The sequence below is a fragment of the Trichosurus vulpecula genome, chromosome 8, assembly GCF_011100635.1.
Source record: "Trichosurus vulpecula isolate mTriVul1 chromosome 8, mTriVul1.pri, whole genome shotgun sequence".
Classification (NCBI taxonomy): domain Eukaryota; kingdom Metazoa; phylum Chordata; class Mammalia; order Diprotodontia; family Phalangeridae; genus Trichosurus; species Trichosurus vulpecula.
This window is the reverse complement of record NC_050580.1, coordinates 171,142,831-171,167,457: the sequence shown is the minus strand read 5'-3', so window position 1 is coordinate 171,167,457 and position 24,627 is coordinate 171,142,831. Positions and strand designations below refer to the sequence as shown.

At 36.0% G+C, this 24,627-nt stretch overlaps 1 protein-coding gene across 1 annotated transcript in view; it reads right to left on the bottom strand.

Moving 5' to 3' along the window:
• The window catches only part of CEP152 (centrosomal protein 152), a 97,541-nt gene that overhangs the window by 65,466 nt on the left and 7,448 nt on the right, over positions 1 to 24,627 (bottom strand). Inside the window, exons 3-9 of the mRNA XM_036737058.1 lie at positions 17,673 to 17,776; positions 17,389 to 17,455; positions 12,492 to 12,770; positions 11,696 to 11,864; positions 10,737 to 10,877; positions 9,531 to 9,670; positions 3,725 to 3,925 (exon numbers count right to left, since the gene is read on the bottom strand). Of these exons, the coding sequence (XP_036592953.1) occupies positions 3,725 to 3,925; positions 9,531 to 9,670; positions 10,737 to 10,877; positions 11,696 to 11,864; positions 12,492 to 12,770; positions 17,389 to 17,455; positions 17,673 to 17,776 (1,101 nt within the window). The remainder of the gene's footprint in view (positions 1 to 3,724; positions 3,926 to 9,530; positions 9,671 to 10,736; positions 10,878 to 11,695; positions 11,865 to 12,491; positions 12,771 to 17,388; positions 17,456 to 17,672; positions 17,777 to 24,627) is intronic.

Here is a 24,627-nt window from a genome sequence, read left to right as displayed (position 1 = left end):
TTTCCCATTAGATTCATTTTAATTATTTTCAATTTTTTTATAAATGTGAACAAATGAAACATTTGAAAAGTGTTTATTTTTTAGAATATTTTTTCATTAATATTTTTGAGACTAGGTCTAATAGTTACACATAAGTATGATCCTACTACTGATTAGCATGGAAGCTTTCAGCTGTTCCTGCTTTCTGATCTGGGCTGGTGTGCCTTCCCCTTAGGTATCCTAGTAAGCCCTTATTCCTGGGGGCTCACCATGTTCGTGCTGGACTTAGTGCAGAACCTTAGCCAAAAGCACAGCCTAGTGAGACTCAGTACTTCTGAATCCAAGTGACCAACTCACCAGCTTCAGGTTTCTCCAGGAGCAGGCATTACAAGAATATACCATGATGCCCACCCTAAAATTGTCTAAAACAATTCTGAAGAAAATAATCACACTACATACAGCTTAATATAAGATCAAACTTAGAAATGTAACTGGTATACAAAAAGCAAAACAAACCAACCCATGACAATCCCAGCTTCTAACAGCACCTAATTATTAATATTTTTATACTACAATTGGCAAAAGTATCCCAGCTTTTAGTACCTTTCTACATTATTTACAAGGAGAAGAAAGTATTACTATGCTGGGTACATATACAATAAACCTTCATGTATTGTTATTATATGGATTTCAATATCTAATAAAAATGTAATTTGTGCATAGAATAAATTTTACATCATGATTAAGTGTTGGTCCCTGCTCCAAGATTAACTGTGTTTGTTAAAAAAAAAAAAAAGTTCCCACTGTAACAACTCAAAGTCAGCATTTATTAAGCCTAGAGGAGAGAACAAGACTATGATGGCAATACAAAGACAAAAATGAGACTGTCTTTGCCCTCAAGACACTATATTTCACAATGTATACAATACAAATTAAAGTGAAGCAGGAGGAACCAGCAGATAAGGGGGTGGGGGATATTAGGAAGAAGGAAATGTAGAAGCTCAAGCTTGAAGCAAAAATGGGATTAAATTGGTATCAGACAGTGTAAAGGCACCAAATAAAGGAGATGGATTATTGTGTGAGGAAGAGCAAGGTAAATAATTTGGTCACGCTATAACAGCATACATAATGAAACTGAAAAGGGTGGCTGGAGTCAGGCTGTGAATTTAAATGCTGAACAGAAAAATTTCCATTTGATCCCAGAAGAGGAGCCACACAATTTACTAAGCAGAATACATGTCTAATCAGAGCTGAAAAATCACTTCGGCTGCTGTTTTGGAGAAGGAAGACACTTTTGAAACAAGGAGACCAATCAAGAAATCTCTCCAAATTGTCCAGGTGAGAGGTTAAGAGAGCCTGAAGTAGTGGGGTAGCTGAGTAGAAAAGGGGGTCAGATGAATACTTTGTGGAGAACTAACAAGACATGTCAATTGACTGATACATAGAGTGGGAAAAAGGATGTGACAACAGATTAGGAATGGGATCTATAGAGATCTTGGAGTCATTTGAATAGAAATGATGGTCTAAATGATGATCTGAACCCATGGGAGTTGACGAGGTCACCAAATGAGAGTGTGGGAGAGAACAGGGTCCAGGACAAAGGAGGACCACCCAGAGTTAGCAATATGATATGGATGAGCAAAGGAAAATGAGGAGTGAGGCAAGACCCATCAGAAAAATAAAAGCACTATCAGGTAAATCCAGAAAGATGGAGGAGAAAATTAGTCAGTATGCCAAATGCTTCAAGAGAGGTCAAAAAGAATGAAGACTGAAGAAAAGAGCCAGATTTGAGGGTTAAGAAATGGCAATTTGGAGAGTTATTTCAATTGGGTGATGAAATTGAAAGTCAGTATTGTAAAGGTCTGAGGATAGAGGAACATGTACATCATATTCATAAAAGTATGTGTCAGGATGAAAGAAATGATGCAACTCAGTACATGAGTGGAGTCAATTCTACATAGTATCTGAGCAGGATATATCTAATTTCCTTATTTTGGTTCTCCAGGATTTCATTGTTCTTCGGCAATTCCTTCAGATGCAAAGAGAACAATAATTGACAATAAAACAGTTACAAGTATTAAATACCAAAAGAGACGGATCGCCCTTGTTCTGTGGGAGAAACATCAAGATGACGAGTTTGGCTATGTATAATACACCTACAAAGGTACTAATGGAATCAAATGCTCAGCAGAGTTGTTTATAAATCAGGCTGATGCATTTAAAAATGTTTACCAATCAATCCATTCTAGTCATTAAAACAAGACAATTTTATTCCAAGAGTTTGAGTTTTTAGTTCTATTTTATGAACCTGAATGAAATAGAACTATTTTTCTTTAAAAATGTTACAATTTAGACTTTTCACTAAATGTTAGGTATTCAATCTGGTTATTATTATTAGATTTAGTCCACAAGAGTGGGGTATTTAGGCATCAAATTTTAAAGTAAGGTACAGTTAAGGAAAAAGGAAGGGAGTAAGGGGAAGAGTCCTACTGTTAGGAAGCTAAACCTGTAAAAATTGAACAATGTAGTCCACAGTCAAAATATTATGAAAACAACTTTGGGATTGTCTACGACTTTTAATTATATATTATAGCATTTCCTTCAATTAGTGAAAAAAAAAAAAAGCTTTTATGCAATTTTAACTCACTTATACTTCCCATACTTTTCTCTGATAGGACAAATCTATAGAATAACTATAACAATATCAAATAGAATTGCTGTTGTCCAGGGGTGTCTGACTTCTATGTGACCGCACAGACTTTTATCCATGGAGTTTTCTTGACAAAGATATACTGAAGCAATTTGCCATTTCCTTCTCTAGTATGTCCCCATTTTACAGATAAGTAACTGAGGCAAATATGGGTTAAGTGACTTACTCAGGATCACAAAGCTAGTAAGTATCTGAGGCCATATTTAAACTCAGATAATACTGACCCCAAGCTCAGTATTCTATCCAATTAGCTGGGCCAATAGTGTAAGTCATAATAAAATCTGTCCTAAATAAGTACATAGGCATTTATAATTCTATTCACTGGAATGAAATAAATGAGTATTTGTTTCACTTCTTTACTCAACTATAAAGGTAGAGATACTTCAAATGAATTACCTGAAGCTAGAAAGTTGTGTTCCTTTGGGAACAATATTAATTAAAAAAAAAAAACCATTTCAATCCTATATATTATAGACAGTTGGGATCTCGATTCTCCCCTATTTGGTGTACAATATTTTCCTCAAAACTTCTAGTGACAATAATTCAGCATCTGCATGTATACAAGCTGCCCTCATAAGATCATGAATACACAAATTGTGCAACACTTTCTGCTGGGAATGGTGTGAATACAAACCTGGGATCTTTAAGGCTATCCTAACAGCCCTCAAAAGAAATACCTGGACAACTAAACTGGTTTAACTTCTTTCATTCAGGTGTTTCTCAAAAATGCCTCCAAATAACTCTAAGATGCTTAAAGAGACACCAGTAAGAAACTTATGAAGTATCATGTTTCACTAAAGCTGGGTATGGCAACCCCCCAAACATAGGGAATTCTGAAAATATGTCCCCTCCACACTCAAACACACAAGATTTTGACTCAGATTCTCAAATGAGTGCATGAATGTTCTCTCTGTTTTTGGACTGATTTTTTTCAAATTTCAAACCAAGTTACAAAGATTAGTGACTAACTACAAAACAACAAGCATTATTTATTTATTTATTTTTTACTAATTACTCTTTTGAAATCACTCAAACCTGCTCTTGAAGTACAGCATTTGTAGCATCCAAATTCTTCTGTAAAGTTGTCACTTGGTCTTCATACTTCTTTCTGAGGCATAAAACAATATTTTCATGTTGCTCTTTAGCTCGCTGTAGAGAGTCAGAATGATGAAGCTCTAACAGTTGCTGTCTTAGGTTTTCCATGGCCACCTCACTCACTCTGTTTTTCTTAATCATCTAAAAAATTCACATAAAACCATACGCTAAATTCAGATTTGTAATTTGTAATGTTTATATTTCAATGATTTCAAACACTAGACTTTCTTAAGTTCTAAAAGTCACAAACATGTTTTTAGCAAAATAGAGTAGCTCTCTGAATGAGTCAGACAGCCTTCCCAGCCAGGATACTCTCAACAGACTTCATTAAAGGTGTAGAACAAAAAGTGGGCAACAAGACTCCCTGTGTTTGGGCTGTGGTTCCCCAAAACTTCTCTAGTTGGGCCCAAAGGGGCTTGAGGGCTACCCTTATTTAGTTACCCTCAGGTTGCCTCCTGTACTGTGGCAACATAGATACTAAGGCTAGGCAGAGAACTTGCCATGACACTATTCTCAACATGACCACTTTGTTAAGGTAGCAGGTAGACAGGTGGGCTCCTCATGGCAAGCCAATTGTTGGGTCATAGAAAATCACAGTGCTTTCTTGAAAAACTAATCAACACTGTCATTGGCCACTTTCCAGAATATCATGAAGTTTTATTTTAAAAGCTATAGTCATATTTTGTGACTTTCCTGTTTTCATTAATGTAGTTCATCTTGCAAATCAATAACCTTATTGCTGTAGCCATCACAGTAATAATTTAACAACACAATTTTTACAACTATTAGTATCTCTAGTTCTCTGAAAAATAAGCAATATATTTGGCAAGTATCCCAAAGAGGTCATTGAGAAAAAAAAGGCTCTATATATGCCAAAATACTAATAACAGCACTTTTTGTGATGGCAAAAAGAAATCTTAGGGCTTAGGACAGTACCTGGTACACTCTTGGCAATTAATAAATGCTTGTTCACTTGGCCCAAAAAAGAACTAAAAAAAAAGTAGATGTCTCATGTTTGGGGCTAAACACATTGTGGTATATTAACACAAAGGAATATTACTGTGCTGTGAGAACCAGTGGATAGTAGGAATACAAAAAACGTATGCAAAGACTTACATGAACAGATGCAAAGTGAACAGGTAAGCAGAGCTAAGAAAATATAGATTGACAATGACCACAAGAATGTAAATAGAAAGAACAATCTCAAAACATAGAAGACAGGTGTTGCAAAATTACAAATAAAAATGACAAGAAAAATATTTTTTCATAAAAAATAAATGTTGTAAAAGCTTAGCCCTAAAGAAGAGATAAGACATCTCTCCCAACTCTTTTGCAGAGGTGGAGTACAGTACACAAGTGTGAAACAATGCATATAAGTACATGAGTAATTTTATGGATTTTTTTTCTCTCCTTACTCTTTTTCTATTTTTATTTCTTTAAAAAAATTTGTTGTAAGGGGTGATTCTCTGAGAGGAGCTAGGGCTGAGAGATAAAGGAGTAAATCTAGATAATGGAAAAAATAAAAGATAGAAATAAAAAGATATTTTTTTCAAACATTAGCACCACTGAGAATATTCAAAATAATGTGACACAGACTTTGAAGGCAATTCCAAAAGAACACTCCTAAAAATGTTGAGTGATATAAGTATCATTTGAATAGATTTATATAATCCCAAAGTGACTAAAAGGGAACAAATTTTTTTTTAATTACATGGAATGTGGTCACAGGAGATCTGGGTCCTAGTTCTACCTTTGCTGGACAATAAATTATAACCTCTTTGGAGTAAGTTTTCCTCATCTATAAAATAAGGCAACTGGATTAAATGAGACCTTTAAAGTCACTTCCCCATCTCCAATTTGGAAATTTGAGATTTTTTTAAAAGTGATATCTTACTTCCTCACCATGAGGAATATCAACCAGAAATTTGATTAACCTAAACAACCATCCCCTGACTATGCCAGATTACAGGATTCTGCTGGGCTTTTTTAATAGAGGAGATTTCAAAGCAACAGGGAGTGTGCTAAAATAATCATTAACACCTTAAACTTGGTAAAACTGTAGATACAACAATTACTACAAAGAAATCTATTTACTGTCTGCAGGAGGGTGGAGAGAGGAAAAAAAAGGAAAACTTAGCATTTTAAGTATTGGGACCTATGGTTTCCCTGATACAGAGAACACTAGGATAAAGAAACTCTAGCTCAAGTCATGATGCAACAGTGCCTCTCATTGAAAGAAAAAATTTTATTTTATTTTTTTCTGATTAGCAAGTAATTTATTTTCCCTTCTCCCTTCTCCCTCCCCCAACAACATAATTTAAAAAAAAAAAGAAATCCCTATAATACGCATAGTCAAGCAAAATTGGTAATTTTGCAATAATACGCATAGTCAAGCAAAATTGGCCATTACCAAAAGTATGCATATCTCCTGCTACATTTTAAGTCCATTACTTCTCTGGGAGAAGATGGTTGAAAGCATGGTTTGTGGTTACACTGATTAGATCTAGTGCTAAAATTTCCCAAAGTTGTTTTTCTTTATCATGCTGACATTGTGTAAATTGTTCTCCTAAGTTCTGCTTGTTTCATTCTGAATTAGTTCATAGCAGTACTTCCAGTTTCCTCTCAAATCATCCATTTTATCCTATCTCATGGCACAACTTTCTGCTACGTTAATGTACTATAATTTTTTTATACCAGGTAGATTTCCAATTTTTTGCTATTACAGAAAAGAGCTATTAATATTCATTGTATCTATTAGTCCTCTTTCTTGGATCACTTTGCTGCCTCTCATTAAAAATACTGAAAAGCTGTTAGCTAATTGATCTATTTCAATCACTTTTCAGGACAGAAATGCTCAAAATCTTATCAGGATCTTGAAAATAGTCATGCAAATGAGGAACACATTAAATACTTCAGTATTAACAGTTTGCTATTAGAAAAGCTAGACAGTAAGGAATCTCAGAGAAACGAATCATCACTGACTTGCACTCTTCAAAGACAGACATTTCAAATGTTATATTTTCTAAAACCATCAGATAAAAATCCATAATGCCATAAAAATAAGTTGCTGTCCAAATTAAGACTGTAATTTGGTTAAACAAGTGTTAAGCATTTCTTATGTGGGAGTTACAAAATGCATACACACACAGAATGACTAAATAATGAAACCAGACACTACATATTTAAGTCTCAAAGTCTGAGAGAGTAGTCCTATTCAGATCTCATTCCATAACAATAATAAAGTTATCAATAACAGAGTCTTGCAGGCTACCCCAGGAAAACCCAAAATCTAGCAGGTCCAACCACAATGGAAAAAAAGGCTTTGGCCTGAGCATAGGGCTTGGCACATAATATGCACTTAATACATACGAGTACAGGAATTTATTAAATATCACATCTCTCTTTATCTGAGAAACATCTAGCTAAGTTCAGTGAAGGTTGTCCATTAGAGGATAAATTCTTTCAGCCACAGCAGTTCATAAAGATAACTTACTAAGGCATGAGGGTATTGTGAGTCTCACCAGCCTTCTGAAGTAAATTGTGAAGTACTAAATTGTAAGCACGTGGCCATGGACAAGGACAGCATATTTCCTAAACAAGAAATAGCTTGGCACAGTGGAAAGAGAACTTCATTGTGGTCAGGAATAACTGGGTCCAACTGATATATACTGGCTGTGTGATTCTAGCCAAGCCATTTACTCTTAGTGCCAAGCAACTCTCTCAAAGCATAAATTGTAAAGAAAATATGGATTTGCATGGGTCACAGGAGTTCCCTACATCCACAGATCACAAGTTTAGTCCCACTGCCCTACCCTTAGGAAGCAAACTCAGTGTTTTACACATTTGTTGAATTGAATCACTGGAGTTCTGTGGTGGGAGATATCACTGTAAACGGGCCAGTTTAGAAAACTTTCTTTGCCTCCTTGTCTCAGAATTAGACCAAGTATGAACCTAAATAGAGTAAAAGCAGAGATCATAATCAAAAGTCTTTGACAACCCTCCTGTCGAAGATGGATTTCCTAAAGTTCCACAGTTTCTTGGTTCTCCACCAACAACTTAAAAACATTCAGTAGAGAGTAATAGAAATGAAAGTGGAGTTGGGGAGTAGGGTGGTGAAATTAGAACAAAGTAATTATTTCATATTGCGTTTCCTTTTTTATTTCTCTTTTTTTTTTGCCTTTTCCAATTTCTTTCTCCCCTATTCCTTCTCTCTTCCTACCCACTCACAAATCTGTTAAGCTTTCCCACAAGAAAAACTTCTTCCTTTCTTTGAACTATTCCCTGCTCTAACATGGAGACACTGATCCACTGGGGCTGCCACCAGGAGCGACAGGCTGTTGAAGTCATTTTCAACCCTCTGCCCTCATTCCCATAACTCTAAATGCGCATTTCTAGACAGTAGTCCTCTCTACCTTACTCTAAAATCAAAAACGGGAAAAAAGAGGGCTCTGTCAAGGCTAGAAGAGTTTGAAGTAGTTACAGTTCATTCTCTCTGCCTTCCAGATGCTATAACATTAATCTCATTCCTTAAATTATTTAATGAGTCTCTACCATGAATATAAAGAAACCGCTAACAAGTAGCCAAAAGAAGCTACACAGAACCTCTATGCTACCCTTGTAAGATCCCATGACACCCAGTCAGAAAACAAAAAGCAAACTAGAAAAATTACTAAACAAAATCTCACACCACTTACTTTTCCCAAATAATCTCCAATCCCAAGTGTCTACTACAAAGCAGGCAATTCTATATGCCAGGAACATACATACCAGAACATCTTAGGACAGCATAAAATACCTGGAAATATTTCTATGACATCTAGAATCTGAGGTAACATTCCTACTTCTCCCTAAATAAAAGGCACATAAAGACTGATCCAAGCAGGTGCAGGTGCATCCTTAAAACAACCACAGGAAAACTGGTTTGAATCAGAAACATGGAAGCAATAGAGTTCTAAGGCAATCAAAGTGGTATGAAAAGAAAAATACAGATAAATACAGTCAAATGAAACCACATCCAAAAGCTCCCTCACCTTTTTTTTAAAATACCAAAGTAAACCAAAATACCTCTGTTCAGTCTGATTTATGCAGAAAAGTAGATACTCAAGGGATCATGAAAAAATTTTTTGTTGTAATTATCAAACTCTTCTCTTATTCATTACTATGGCCACATTTCCCTCACCAAAAAATATTTTCATGTTATTATTACATTAAGATGTCTCCATCTTTAAAGACAATCTCACTGTCTATAATAGACACAATCCTGAAACTTGGAAAGCCAATGTTTTAGATGAATTCCTGAAGAATGGTATTTTAAAGGAATTCCATGTTGAATCCTTGTGGAAAGTAAAAAAAAAAAAAAGTTATAAAATCACTAGTGATCTGCTCTGGAAATCTAGGTTGTCACAAATCAGGTTTACTTCAAGAGAAACATCCCTATTTTAGGGTGAAGGAGTAGAAAACTGACCATAGATCTAGAGCTGGAAGGGGGCTCAGAGACCAATTAGTCTAACCCTCTCTTTACATAGAGGGGACAACTGAGGCCACAGGAGGTTATAGTTACACAGTTGTCTCAGAAGGAAGATATCAACTCAGGGTTTTTGACACCGGTCAGTGTGCTTTGCACTGTACCACACTGGCCCCATTATTCTCTAATGTCCATATTTTAAACTCAGATTTAATAACTACATTTTACACCACAAGATCAAGCTATAAGATTTGTAGTAGTTACGCAATTAGAAATGTTTACCTGTTCTTCATTGGCTTTTAATGTTTGAATTTGGGTTTCAAGTGCTTTTATTTGCCCTTCAAGCTGTATCTCTTTCTCTTTTCCTTTCTGAAGGAGGTTCTGTGATTCTTGAAGACTGAGAGCCAAGCCATCCTTTTCATCTAAAATAATCAAAATGTCACAAATAATGTTATAGGCAGGTCACCTCAGTTGCCAAGATACCTATCAAAAATCAGGTCCTAGATAAATACTGTTGTTCACTAACTGTTTTCAATAAAATCTCAATTATCTGAGTTTATTTGGCAAAAGGTAATTAATGAAATAGCAATAAAGAGGTAGAAGAGTAGTATACTTTAAATGTTACAATGCATATTTTTAAGAAGGCCTTCATTCATCTCTGTCTCTGTCTCTCTTAGGCTCTATGGTAAACAAGAAAGGGATTTTATGCTATTAAGTGACTTGGATCAAAGATGCCTTAATCATAGAACTGTTGTGCAAATGAAAGCACCATCATGACAAAAGGTGCAAAAAGATCAAAGCTTTCATTTGAGTTTATCTTTACTACATTTGCCTCTTCCAAGAACAGGGCAATTTTCTTTCTAACACACATGCTTGGAATTTGAGGGCTATAATATTTATTTAGTCAAAGTAAGCACAAGTGAACCCACTGGAAATTGGAATATTTCACTCAGAACAAACTATATATGGGATTAACAGCCTCTTTAGTTTACATTACCCAAAGAGCTAAAAAATGTGTATAGATATTTTAAGCCTATCTTAAGTGGAGGAAAGAACAGGGGGAATAAAGGAAAGGAGATGAGATAGAAGAAAAGAGAGGAAAGGAAGGTAGAAAGGGGAAAGGAAAAGAGAAAGAAGGGGAAGGAAAGAATGAAGAGGGAGGAAAGGAGTAAGAAAAGGGAAGAAATGAAGGAAGAAAACATGAAATGGAAAGAATACTAGTTCTAGCCCAATGGGGCTAGACTAACTAGTCATGTGACCTGGACAAATAATTTCACCTCTTGGGGTCTCAATTTTCTCCCCTGTAGAATGGTAGAAGTAGATGACTACATGATCTCTTATCGCTCCACCCCCTCCCCTCAACTCTAACATTCCATGTTTCTACAGTAAAACACTGAATTCTTAAGGTTACACTTAAAGGATTGTATAGATGAAATCTGAGCATCTCCCAGGAATATCCAGTATCCAACAATTTTCCTATCTCCTTACCTTTTAACATCACAAGCTGGTGATTCAGATATCTAATTTGTTTTTCACTCTCTTCTAGCTTCTCACACAAATCACTTAGTCGCCTTTCTTTTGCTTTATTAAGAACTTGAAGCTGCACAATTTGCATATTTTCTAAAGAATCTGAGATAAAAAATTCCTATTAGACGAAAATAAATACATTTATCTCAAGCCATTTGTTGAGGGCTACTACTTGCCATTAAAAAAAAAAGCTCTAGGTCAATTTTTAGGAAAATAATCTTTTAGAAAATAATTTAGGGGGCAGCTAGGTGGCGCAGTCAGTAGAGCACCGGCCCTGGAGTCAGGAGGACCTGAGTTCAAATCCGGCCTCAGACACTTGACACATGTACTAGCTGTGTGACCTTGGGCAAGTCACTTAACCCCAACTGCCCTGCCAAAAAGCAAAAAAAAAAAAAAAAAAAAGAAAATAATTTAGGTAGTCTTGTGATTCAAAATATATCTTTTAAAGAACTGATATACAATTAATAATTTTTTAAAATTTTGGACTTAAGTCTCCTTTAAAAAAAAAAAGGACTACCTTATACAAAAACTTCAGTGTTTACACTGAAAAATCTGAAACAGAACAAGAAAGTTAAACACTGCATTTTGTATTCCAAATTATATTTTAGTAAGGAAAAAAGAGATGCTAATGAAAAATTTCTCCATCTAGGGTTCAGTAAAGTGCAAGTTCAATCCAGTGTAAGTGGAAAGAGGACAAGGAATTAGGAGATATGGTTCCTAGTCCTTGTTTTGCACCAATTCACTTTGGGCCAGAGATCCCAACGCTTCCTTTCATTTCTAAATCTGAGATGTCATGATACTTCAGTTATTTATCTGTAAAATGAGGAGACTGGACTAAATGATTTCTAAGGTCTCTTTGAAGAAATTTCCATATACGAAAATATATAGGTGAAAAAAAAGGTTTAAGTCACAATGCTTACTTTCACCAGGCTCCAAAAATTTTTGCTGCATCTCTTCAAACCCATCATTCCTTCTTGCTCTTTCCTGGATAGATGAGATATTACTTTGGCTGGAGATTTGGTATGGCTTATATGTCACTTTGTAAGAGTCCAAAGCTTGACTAGTAGGAACATGTGTTGTACCAAATTGCTATCATAAGATATATAAAACTGATGTTAGCTTACAAATAGTTTTTAATAAATAAATTTTAGTTTAACAATATAATCTCTATCCTAACAAATAACTAAGTCTATTTATTAGAGAAATAACTAAACAAAAACAAATCAGCAGATTTAAGGCACTGAATCTATGTTTTGTATTAGATGATAAGTATGAAAAAAATTAATGCTCATCAAACAATTAAGAAAAGGATGAAAAAACTGGCAAGCTGCACAAAATAAAATCAACTACACAGCTTTGCTGGATTATAGCTTTGTCACTTTTAGGAGGTATCAAGACACTTCACTATTTTCATTGGAGCACAATAAGTAGCAGTAGTGGCCAGAGGCTACAGGAAGTTTAGAGAAGACATATAGAAGATACATAGTTCAGAGAATACATAACTCGTAGTCATTTAAAATAAACTTTTAGTTTTTTAAATAACTGTCTTCATAAACCCTCTATTTTGCCATACTGACACAAAAACTGTGGTTACTATAGATTTAAACAGAAAACATCAGGACTAATTTAGTATAAGCCTGAGTCATTATACTCATAGAAATCTTTGTAGTTAACAACTCACAAATTCTCCCCTTTAAAAGCAAGTTCTTGAAATACCTGAAAATGTTCCCTTTGACCATCTGGAAAATTTATTATTTTTGTTGGTTGGTTATTAAATTCCTGCTTCTGACCATTGGTATATGGCCTAAAGTTTTCAGGAAGCTGATATAAATCATTCTGTTCATAGTCATTTGAAGAACTGTAACCACTTCCACCTCCATCATGACCTTCTTCAATATGGCACCCAGCATACATATCTTCATTTTTTCTGTGACAGTCTTCCCAACCATTGGCATGTTTCTCTCCAGGATACAAATTCTGAACATCATTATAGCCCTATTAGAGGGTAAATCAAAAGTACTCAAAAAACAGAGAAAAAGGGACTTCAGACCCAACCTATATCTGAAGAAGAATTCTTTACATCAGTCATAAATGCCCATCTACTCACTACCTGAAGGCTTCCAGAGGGAATATACTTCATCACAAGGCAGCAGCCCACTACAGTTTTGGATCATTAGGAATTTTTCTTTGCAACTTCTAAACCCCATTGCTCTAGGTCTAATCTTTTAGGCCAAAAAAGATAAGTCTAATCCTAGTACATAACAATCCTCCAAATATTTGAAGACAATTACTGTATTTCCTTTCTTAAGTCTTTTCTCTCCAGGCTAACCACCTCTAATTCCTTTAAAAGATCCTTATAGGGCATAGTTACTATTCCTCTCTCCCTCTTCTAGGAACCTTTTACTTATTTATGTCCTTCCTAAAATATGAAACCCCAAACTGAACATAATATTCTAAACATGGTCTGCAAAGGGTACAGAGGAACTATTAACTCTTAAAATAGTCTAGATGGGCTTTAGCTTATTTGGTGGCATATCACAATGTTGATATATTGGGTTTTGTAGTCTAGTAAAACCTATTTCTTTTTCAGAGGATCTGTTAATCTGGCCATTTCTCCTCCATCTCGTACTTGGGGATAAGATTTTTTTGAACACAAGCGAAGAACATTTTATTTCTATTAAATTTCATCTTGTTAGATTCAGTCCATAGTCCTAGTCTGTCCAGATCTTTTTGGAGCCTGGCTGTTATTCAATATGTTAGCTCTATCTCTCAGTTTTGTTTCATCTAATTCAATAAAGATGCCTTCTTTGGCTTTATCCAAATCTCTGATAAAACACTAAACAGCAAAATGCCAAATAGATTCCCAGGGGTACTTCATGAGGGCCCTTCCTAGAAGACACCTATCCACTAGTGATTATTTTTTAGGGCTGGCCTCTCAATCAGTTCTTAGTACACAAAACTGTGCTGCCACCTGGCCCATGTATCTCCATCTTGTCCGCAAGGATGGTATGAAAGCATGAGATGTTAATGAAGAATCTGACATAGTACACCTATTGTGTAGTACGCTTATGCCATATTCCGTATGTATACTATGTTATCCCCCAAAGTGACTAGTATTCCTCTGACAAGTAAACAAAGTATACCTGTCAAAAAAGGAAATAAGATTAGTCAAGCATTATCAATTCTTGATGATGCCACACTGACTTTAATAAATACCACTTCCCTTTCTAAATACTCACCAATGTGTTTGGTAACATGTTCTAGAACTTTGCCAGGAATACAAGTCAAGTTCACTAGCATATAGTTTGAAAGCGCCACCCTCTTCAATTTTTTGAAAATTGGGATGTTTGCTCTTCTCTAGTCTGTGGCATCTCTCCCATTCTCCAAAATCTTTCAAAAACTATGACAGCATCTGAACAATGGTAGCTGCCATTTCTTTTCATACCCTAGGATAATTTAGTTTAGCTGGACTTGGTGGTGTGGACTCATTGCAGTTATGTAGACACTTTATCTCCTTATTTGTCAAATGTCTTCTTAATCATTTTTGTTCTAGCCATTATAATCCAAGGATTATTATCTTTAAAAATAGAAGAAAAACAAGACTTGAATAGGCTAGCCTTCACCTGTTACTATCCTTATACCCATCCCTTTCTTTGATCCTTCTCTTACATCCCCCACCAAAAACAAACGAACTTTTTTTGCTGTCCTTAGCATATACTCCCCAAACATGACTCATTAAGGCCTTTAATATTCCCAACACCACTCATACAGGACTGTGCTACTTCTTTGTACCCATTATTTACTTGTCCTATTCTATCTTCTACAGGAATAGAAAATGAACTTGTGATTTCACTGATATGAGGACCTCCCAGGTAATTCCCTCTACCAATGCAAGGTTGGCAGCTTTTCTGCAACAAATTGTCTTAGAAAGCACTGAGAAGTTAGGTGATTGGTCCAGGGTCACAGTGCCAATATATCAGAGGTAGGACTCAAACCCTTGTCTTCCTGACTTTGAGACTGGCTAGCTATCCACTATGCCTCATTATCTCTTATTCTATCTTCAATACACTTTTTAAAATGTTTTGTAGTCTAGTAAAATGTCCATTGTTGGCCATTAAGCTTCCTGCATAGTTACACAAATCTTTATAAGAAGATTCTCCTCCTTATTGACTAACATCCCATAGTCTCGTGGGCTGATTTTTCCTACAAAATATTAAGCCACTGCATCCTACCTATTCTTTCTCTGAACCCCTTAAAATGCCCCCCCCAATCAAGTGGCTGCCTAAAACAGTGCCCGGCATTCATAAACTCTTTATCACACACTCTCTGATGGAGGCCAGTTATACTAGAGTTTCTATAGCATTTCTACTTCAGTAGCCATTTCTTCTTCACTAAATTTAAAAAAGAAAGTTGTGAAAACCAGTTTTGTTACCTGCACCAAAGAATTAAATTATCCTTAAGGTAAGTCATAAATTGTTCAATTGTTATACTTCTGGCAGAAAAAGGGTTTGAGCAGATGTCAGGCTAATCACTATAATAGTATGCCTCCATGACAGGTCTACAATCTGTTTCCCAGACTCTTCGTTTAATTCTTACTTCTTTCCATGTGATTTCACATTATATCCCCATGACAATTGTTTCTGTTTCTCCCTCCACTGATCCCCACCAAAATTTCTCTACATTTCCCTGCTTAGGTTCAAACTTCTTTGTGAGTATTGATTCTCAATATCACACTATCACACCACTCCTGGTTATACTCTTCCTGCATAGAACACTATACTCTTCTATAGCCATAATCCAGTCTTAAGTCCTAATCCATCAAGTATCAGTGAGGTCAAATTTGCTTCCTTTTAACAGAATCTCTTATTCATTCTGTTAATTGCCTCAGCTTTGTGTATATGGGTATGAAGCCATGGGTTCTACTGCTTGCTTTCTTCTGGGAACTGTCTTTAATAAATTGCTGACCCTTTCCTGACATTTTTCATCCCAAATTACTATCTACAGTATCAGGCTTGAAAGATTTGTATTTTCTTCTCTTTTTGATTTAATCCCCATTTCATCAGATTCATAGGAATCCAAGTAAATAGTATAATCTATCCCTGCAGAGTCTATTATCATGCCTATATTGTAAGCCCTCATCCTAAAATCAAATCCCATTCTCAGATATCATTTTCTTAGCCAGCCTCTCAAATTACCTTCTAAATTTCTCTCCCTCTTTTTTGTCTACCTTTAATCAGCGTGAGTAACAAAGTAATATGTCCCCAATGCCATTGGGTTTTTTTTTGGTCCAGAGCTTCATAATCTTAAGTAATATTTTCTAGGTTCCTTCTGGTAGTATCATTTGTCCCTACATGAAACACAAGGAAAGACTGGCAGTCTTTAAATTTAATAATTCTTGCAAGGTTTTCCATCAAAATCTAGCTACAAGTCCTGGAAAGACAGCAGACTCTGTATTGTTTCTCAGTATCACTCATCAGAAATTATTAACCACTGCTTACATCTCTGCTTCCTCTGACCCCTACCAGATAGCTTTTTCAACTGAGAGCACCTGTGGTTCCACATCATCACTTTTTTGGAAAAAAGAAGTCATTCCTTCCCTACTACAACAAAAGCCTCATACTTATTTATGACTTAGCCGTAAATGTTCATTGACTCTTTTTTTTCCTTCTCCATTACATTTTTTCTACCCTCCACCATCCTGACACAGGTTAGGATTTCCTAATGCCTCTTCAAATCTTATTTCTTCTTTGTTTTCTCCTTGAAGCACTTCTTCCATTCGTTCAGGGAATAAATACTTCATTCTCCCTGATAATTTGGAGAGTAGAGAAGAGTCTCTGTAGCCCTTTGACCCTCCCCTCTAGGACAAAGCTCAACTTGTATTTTGTGAATGAGTTACTTAGTGCTAGCAGAAACAAATGGCCCACTTCTTGCATACTCCTTAAAGATTGTTCCTTTATCACATGGGGCTCTGATACTTACCCAGAGAGCTGTAACAAGAAGAGGGTGGATGGGGCTTTGTCCTAGGGAGTTAAAATTTAGAGAAGTGTATTTACTTCCTCCCCATTGAAGCTCTGTTGTCCCATGCTGCATGGTCCTCTGCTGGCCTAATGGCAGATCTGTAACTCAACTGACCCTTGTTCTGCTGGTCAAGCAACTATCCTCAAAAGAAACGTCCTCTTCTCTGAGAGTCTGATGGCCTGATACACCATGTTTGCTACATAGTCCTATTGCATCCCGGGGACAAGGGAAAGAATTGCCTCAGCACTTCCCACACCTTCCCTTCCTCTTGGGGATTGGGACTGCAGGGGCACAGGATCAGTTACTTGGCTTGCACAAAAGTCACCCATTGCACAGTGAAGGTGAAGGCTGGTATACTCCAGTGTGAGGATTTTGAGGCCAGCCTTCACACAAGCAGCGATCTCATGATCTATTCCTGAGATTCTCTTCTTCCTCCCTCTCTGTCACCAATCTGTGTCATAATCCCTACTCATGGCTCTGCTTACCACAACAACCACCCCTCCCACTAAGAGATGCCTTTAAGGGATGGAGGCAACTTCAAAAGATAAAACCGATCATTCTGATTACAAGGAGTAGAAAAGATATTTACACTTACACTTCGGGGTTTAGGCAGGATATGATGTTCATCCCAACCGCTTTCTAGTTCTTGAACCTGATGTGCTCTTAAAAAAAAAAAAAAACATTCATTTTAGAGCCTACCTTTGGAATAGATACACACAGCTTTATAGATGTCAAATGCTCTACATATTTACGTAGGCAAGATTTAAAGTATCCATTTCAAATGCTCTAATTTTGTAAAATATGTCCATTTATTTACTACTGCCAGGATATGATAATAATGACATAACCTAGAGGAGTTTTTCCCCTTTTTTTTCTTACTGTCCCACTGTGGCATCCTCACTGCAGTCAGAAAAGTTGAGCTCAGGAGAAGAGATATCATCATCCAGCATATCCTGAGGAAGGTCTGTCAATAACTGCTGCAGCTGAAAAATGAAGGTCTGAATTAATATAAAAAATTAACCCGAAATCCTGGGGGCTTTGGACCACCTCATACCAAATAAGCAAAGTTTCTTATGAGGGAGACAGTTTGACAGAGAGAGGCAAAAAAAAAAAAAGGTTTCCTAACTGATTTTTTTGTTTATATGTTTCTTTTTTTCCCAAAAATTCACACTTTCAATACTTAAAAAGATCTTTAATTTGATGCATCAGTGAGAGCACACTATGACACATACCACCAACATCCTCCCTTCCTTTACAGGCAGTTTCAGAAGGTGCTGTATAGTTCTTGTCCCTGAAGAAAAACAAATTATCCTCTGGTGGCCAACCTTCTGGTGCTATTTCTCTGAACTTGGCTTGTCTTCGGGCATTACTGGTTGATCCCCAAAGCCTCTCCATCTTGGTAGACCCTACCTAAACCTGTGCTCAGATAATTTAACCTTTGAGATCCCAGACTCATCACAACATAATTAGGAATTAGAATAGATGGAACTTTAGCAGAGGAACTTCACAAGCAAGCCACACAATCCAAAACAGGCTCATAATGCATTTATATATATAATCTCTACTTGGGCTGTGAGATAATTTGTGGAAAGCAAAATTGAGAAACTCATATTAAGACGTATAAATATTTGTGATAAGATACTAACTCCATTTTTTCCTAATAACCTCAAAAAGCTTTTGAAGAACTATAGCCAGCCATATCAACAAGAGAAACATTAGTAGGGTACCAGAGGACAAATTTGAATTTTAGGATGTTGTTTTACCAGTAACATGATCTAGTAATCTGATAGGCTTCCCCTGGGGTGCCTGGCAGCCTTCAGCTTTCCCCCCCCCAAGTTACCAGAATAGCAAAGGCAGATGGCTTAGGTACTCTTATGTCCCGATAAATGTGGCAACAGGTCCCTGAGGGGTACTAATTGGTACAAAACCATCAGACTCTAATGTCAAGGAAATACAAAGTACCTTGCTTTTGACAAAGTTTGAATAAGTGGAGATTCTGGTTTTTTACTTTAGGGTCAAAAAACATTGTCTAAAGCATAAGCACTAATTCAAGACTTTAGCTACCCTCTATTTCCATCGTTTCAGGCAGTTCAATAATTTAATGTTTAGCATTCTGTTCAATGTTTGGTATTTGGCCTATGTGAATTATAATCTAGTCTAAGCAATGAAAAAGCTTCGTTCAATCACCTTCCAAACTGGGTGAGCTAGGACTCTGTAGATGACTAAAAATCTAATTAGAACAGTTCTAAAGAATAAAAAAAATCACTATAATGTCTCCAGCCCTGGTTAAAGGTGCCTTAAAATAAATACGAGTTTTACATGATTCAAATAAGATAGTACTAATTGACAAGGGTCAGGGAAATTTTAAACAAGTCCTTTCCTTAAGAAATTAAACACTAGTTTAAATCAAAGGAGACTGACTTACTCTGCAAAGTATATTAATCCATTTTTGACAAATTGATTCCATGTCTTTTGAGGACGTTAAATATTTCATAAAATTTTACATAAAGTGAGGTTTTCCCAGTTAATCTATGGCAAAATGGTTTTCCCTTCCTCGTTGCTTGGGTACAGTATATGGGCAATAGCTAAAGACAGTATGGCTGTAATAATTTAATATCTCACAAAGCACTTCAAAATGAAATTGCTACATAAATTATCATTCCAGAGATAACCCATTTTGCTCCTTATAGGTAAATGAGAATAAAAGGAGAAAGGCAATATCCTTCATAATATAAAGACACTCTTATCTCCTAATTGGTTCTGTACTAATAACAACAGAAATTTATTACCTGCATATCTGTTAAAGGTAGTGACACCTGGCGATGTAATGTAATATGAGCAAGCATGGAGTGTGGAAATATGATTCCTAAGTAAACAGGAAAAAAAATTTCTAACAGAAAAACTAAATTCAAATGCCTCAAAAACATTTTCAATGTTTATAAACCTGGAACACTAAAACTAAGTGTCTGCTGGTGAAATCAAGGTCCTTCCAGAGAGAAAGAAAGGAAAAAAATTCATTTTAGAAAAATAATTCATGTCCATGAGATCTTTCAAAAAGTAGTTCAAGTAATTTGGTCCGTATTTATTAATACTACTTTATGCATAAATGCTATTCACACACACTTTATTTAACAAGATTTTTTTTTTTAAAAAAAGAGATCCAAAGCAAATCTTTTGTACTTACTTCAAGTAAGGACTTCTGTATGGAAAGTACATTTTCTTCTAAACTTTCAGTGAGGTTCAAGTACATAGCCACACAATGCAGGGGAGCCTGGACAGGGACAGCTGAACTGCACATTTTCCCCCCTCACAAGGATACTAGAAAGCTACACAATAGATAACCAGTTACTACTGCTTACATGGAGTGCCACAACGTTAAAAAAAAGCTGGTGTTCCATGCAAATTTATTAATTAGAGCATAAACAATCAGTCGATAAAAATATTCACAGATAAGAAGGGATACTTATCATTCAGCAAACTTTCTTTGGAGTACTTAGACCTCTACAAAATATTTCATAAATATTGTAAAGAAAAGACTTTTAAAAGTCATTCATGTATCTCAAGAATCTTTTCTTTAAAAGTCCTTTGACATAGCTTGGTCATTTTCTATGACTTAAAAGTTAGTGTACTAACGTAACGAACCATAAGCCCTTCTAACTTAACACACAAGCCACTCAGGAACAGAAGGTACTGTTCTCCACCCCACCAAAACTTTCATTTTTCAAGAACAAAATGTTCAACTCTCTTCGTTCCTATGAAATACTTTTTTTTTTAACTCATTCAACCTTGTGCCATAAAAAGTAGAATTTCCACATTAACTTGTGAATGTAACCAAACATTCCAAGTAAAGGTCAAAAATGTATAAAATAAGACTATTTTACTTTTAGATACTATCAAACATCTAAATAATACATGCTAAAGACAATAAGACTTAGTCCCCATTAATTCCAAATACAACATACAGTTTCGAACCTAGGAAATAGTCATCTTATCTGTGGGAAGTTATTGTATACCAACTGAATCAAATAAGTATTGCTTTGAATTTAAATGACCTCTAGGGTAAAGTACAAATACTCTTTACCTATTATAATTACTAAATTCATTCTGAAATCATTCTATAAACATCCCCACATCTCCTTCAGTTTCTCACCAAGAAAAAGGCCTTTTTCCCCCTCAATTAATTCCATTGGTGAAATACACATCTAGACCTTTTCAACAGCCTATATAAAATACTAGCCTCTCTTTACCAGAGAACACAAAGCAGCAACTTCAGCTAACAGAACAGGTGGCCTTAGTGACTGTGAGCTTCAATTTCCATGAAATCACCCTCACTCATATTACAACCAACCACATACAACACTTCTTATTCCAGGAGAAAACAGTGAGTAGAGAGCAGGAAAACAGTTACACGCCTTCTAGAACAGGTTAGCTAACAAATGCAGGTAGATAATTCTGGTTTTTTTTAAATGTACACATTAGTAAACAATGACGTCAAAAGCACATGCTCAACGGGGAGTTACTATCTTGAAAACGAAGTAACTATACTTGAAAAGGCCTATTACCAAGGACCTGCCAGAGGGCCAGGTCCACAACTCAGATAACTCTAATCTTTATTTTATTCACAATAACATATCCACTTCAGTGGTTAAACCAAAATCCACTGTATTCTCCTAAGAGGAAATTTCTCCTTTAGAACATAATGTAAATTATCACTATTCTTTAAAAAAAAAAAAGATATAAAATCAGAGATTTAGAGTAGGGAGGAGTTTTACAGATCATCTAACCCAACCTCCTAGTTTCACAGATGAGGAAATTAAGGTTCAGAGAGCCAAATTACTTACTCAAGGTCACAAAGTAGTAAGTAGACTACATACTTGATAATCACTAGATGGTATAGAATGGAATGTTAGAGCTAGAAGGGCCCTCGGAGATTATCTAGTCCAATTCCCTCATTTTGCAGAAAGCACTTTGGAAGCCTTAAAGCTTTAAACAAGTATGAGTTATAATAGTTATCATTTATTATTATTATTATGAATGAGGAAACTGAGGCCCAGAAAAGTGAAATAATTTGCCTACACCACATAACTAGTTAGTGGCAAAGCTAGAAATAGAACTCATTTTGGCCTCCCAGTCCATTGATCTTTGCATTACACCACATTGAAAGATACTTATTCTGCCAATTTGCGCACAACCACAGCTCAGTTTGATTTTTCTCCACAATAGTTTGTTTCCAATTGCACCAGAATGAGTCTGGATTGTGGTGGGAACTCACATAATACAACCCAAACAATTTATAAGGAACTGCAAAATAAGAGCTTTGGAATAATATCCAGTATGGCCATTACCTACAACTGTTTGCACTTTGATTTTATTCAGGGTTCGCAATAAAACCCACTAAGACATTCAAATAATATAAAAGGTAAACAAATGCTAGATTTTATAACTCCCTCTAGTGGGCACCAAATAGTAAAAGTGTCCAATAATTACATCAAAAGATTCTGTAAAAGGTAGTAGGAATATGCAATGAAAATCATACCTCTACAGGACAAGCACTCCATGCTCACAGGAGCTTCTTAATTCTACTATAGAACCCCTGAAGAAATAGTGGAATGTGCATCACCCAAGTCAATGTTGATGAGTGTAAGAAGTGTGAGGGCATGGCAAGCCTGCTGTAGGTAACTGCAGTTACCTTTCTTCCTGCTACAGATCATAGTCTAAGTTTACAGTTCTTCACCTCTAAACAAAACATCCCCAAGAATATCTATTCACTTAGGACTACAAATCACTAAGCATTTCTAACCAAAACTACTAGATCCCCAAAAGGGAAAACAAATTGACTATGTAGAACAAGGTCATAACCCAGAGGTATTTCCGGTGACATCACAGACAGTGTGTGTAAACTCAGGTGAATTGTGAGATCAGCTAGATGGCAAACTACATTAAGGTGTGACTTTAAAAGGAGCCAGAGACAATATTTTTTTAAAATCAGCAGTTACAAATCTACTTTCAGGAATTATTGTTTGTTGGTAAACTTGGGTGCCCTTCATTCTTTAAGGAGATTAGCTTACCAACTGCTTAAAAACTTATGAAAATAAATCTTTCGTGACATAACTATATTTCCGCAGTAACCAACTATGATATCATATATGTAATTGTGACTTTTAGGTGAACTATAAGGTACAAAAGCATACTGTCAAGCCCTGAACATCTGTTAGTTACTAAGGGAACTTTTAAAATCTTTAAGATATTTATAAAGGTAAGGAAAGGTAACCATTTGAATCATGGGCTCATAGATCTAGAACTGGAAGAGGCCTTAGAGTCCAGCTAACAATGAGGAAACCAAGGCTCAGAGTGTTAAAATGATTTGTTCAAGGTTCCCCAGGTAGCTCACAGCAGGACTAGGATTCAAATTCAAGTCCTTGGACTCCAAACCCAACTTCCTTTCCAAGTACCAGTATTGATTAAATGACCTCTGAAACTTCCTTCAAATTCCTCTACATCTAACGATGTAAATGTTTCGTTTGTATACACTTGGCTTTCTAAAGGAGATATAGTTTCCTCTTGAGTCCTTCATAACTAACTTGAGTCCTTCACTAAGCACAGAAAAAGAAAAGGAAAAAACAAGCTCATTATCAAGATGTTGTTCATCAAAGGTCAGTGACTTGGGGAGTTAGAAGGCACCATAGGCCATCTAGTCCAATCCCCTCATTTTAGAGATGAAGAAACTTGAGGTCCAGATGGACCAAGTGTCTTGCCCAACGTGACATTAGGTAATAAGCAACAGAAGCAGCACAGTAAGATTGTACCAGTTCCTGACACTAAACCCAACACCCTTTTCATCACACCTGCTGCTGGCCAGCAGAGCCCTAAAAAAATTCCAAGATTCTCTTTGGGTAAATCACAGGACATAATAACAAAATGCAATGTAGTAAAATGTTTCTACTGACAGAATCCTAAAGTCTAGTTCAGGAGTGGAGGACCTGTAGCCTCAAGGCCACCTGTGGCCCTCTAAGTCCTCAAGTACAGCCCTTTGACTGAATCCAAACTTTACAGAATAAATCCCCTTAATAAAAGGATCTGTTCTGTAAAAAACTTGGACTCAGTCAGAAAATCACACCCAAGGACCTAGAAGGCCACTAGCTAAGTAGCTAATTTTCATCACAATATTTAACAGCAGCCTCTGTCCAACAGGCCAATCATCTCAATATCTCTAACTACTTTCTCTAATGAATGCTACTACTCTTGTCAGACTCCTTTCTCACATGGTCACTCTCCCTCCCCTTTCTTAGATTGGATTACTAACTCAAGATAACTAATCTGCAAGAGTCATCTTTAGCCAATTATCCAGTTTTGAGAAGAAACATGGAGGAAAGGTTAGGAAGGCCATCAATGGCAATATCCCCAATTTATCTCTACTATCTCTTCTGTCACTTAAGAGCTATGGAGAACATTGAGAACATTTAGAAATCATTATTCTGCATATATGGCCTGCAGAGGAAGATTTTGATAGTCAAGTGTATATAGTGTTCAATTTTGAACTTCATTCCTCATTCTGGGCTCATTTACAGTTACTAAGTCTAAAAATGTTCAGCATGAAACAGCAGTCAACCAAGTAAAAAAATAATTATTTCCAATCCTTACAGCAAAACCAAAAATTGTTATAATAAAATCATCTTTTTAGTTTACCATGAATAAAAAACAAATGAATACCCTCTCAATTAGATCTCAAATAAAATGTTATCTGATTGCACTGGCCTTAAATTTTTTATTTTTTCCTTCAAAAAGAAAGTGACAGTCCAAAAAAGAGTTCCACATGTCTTTTAAAATGGGAAAT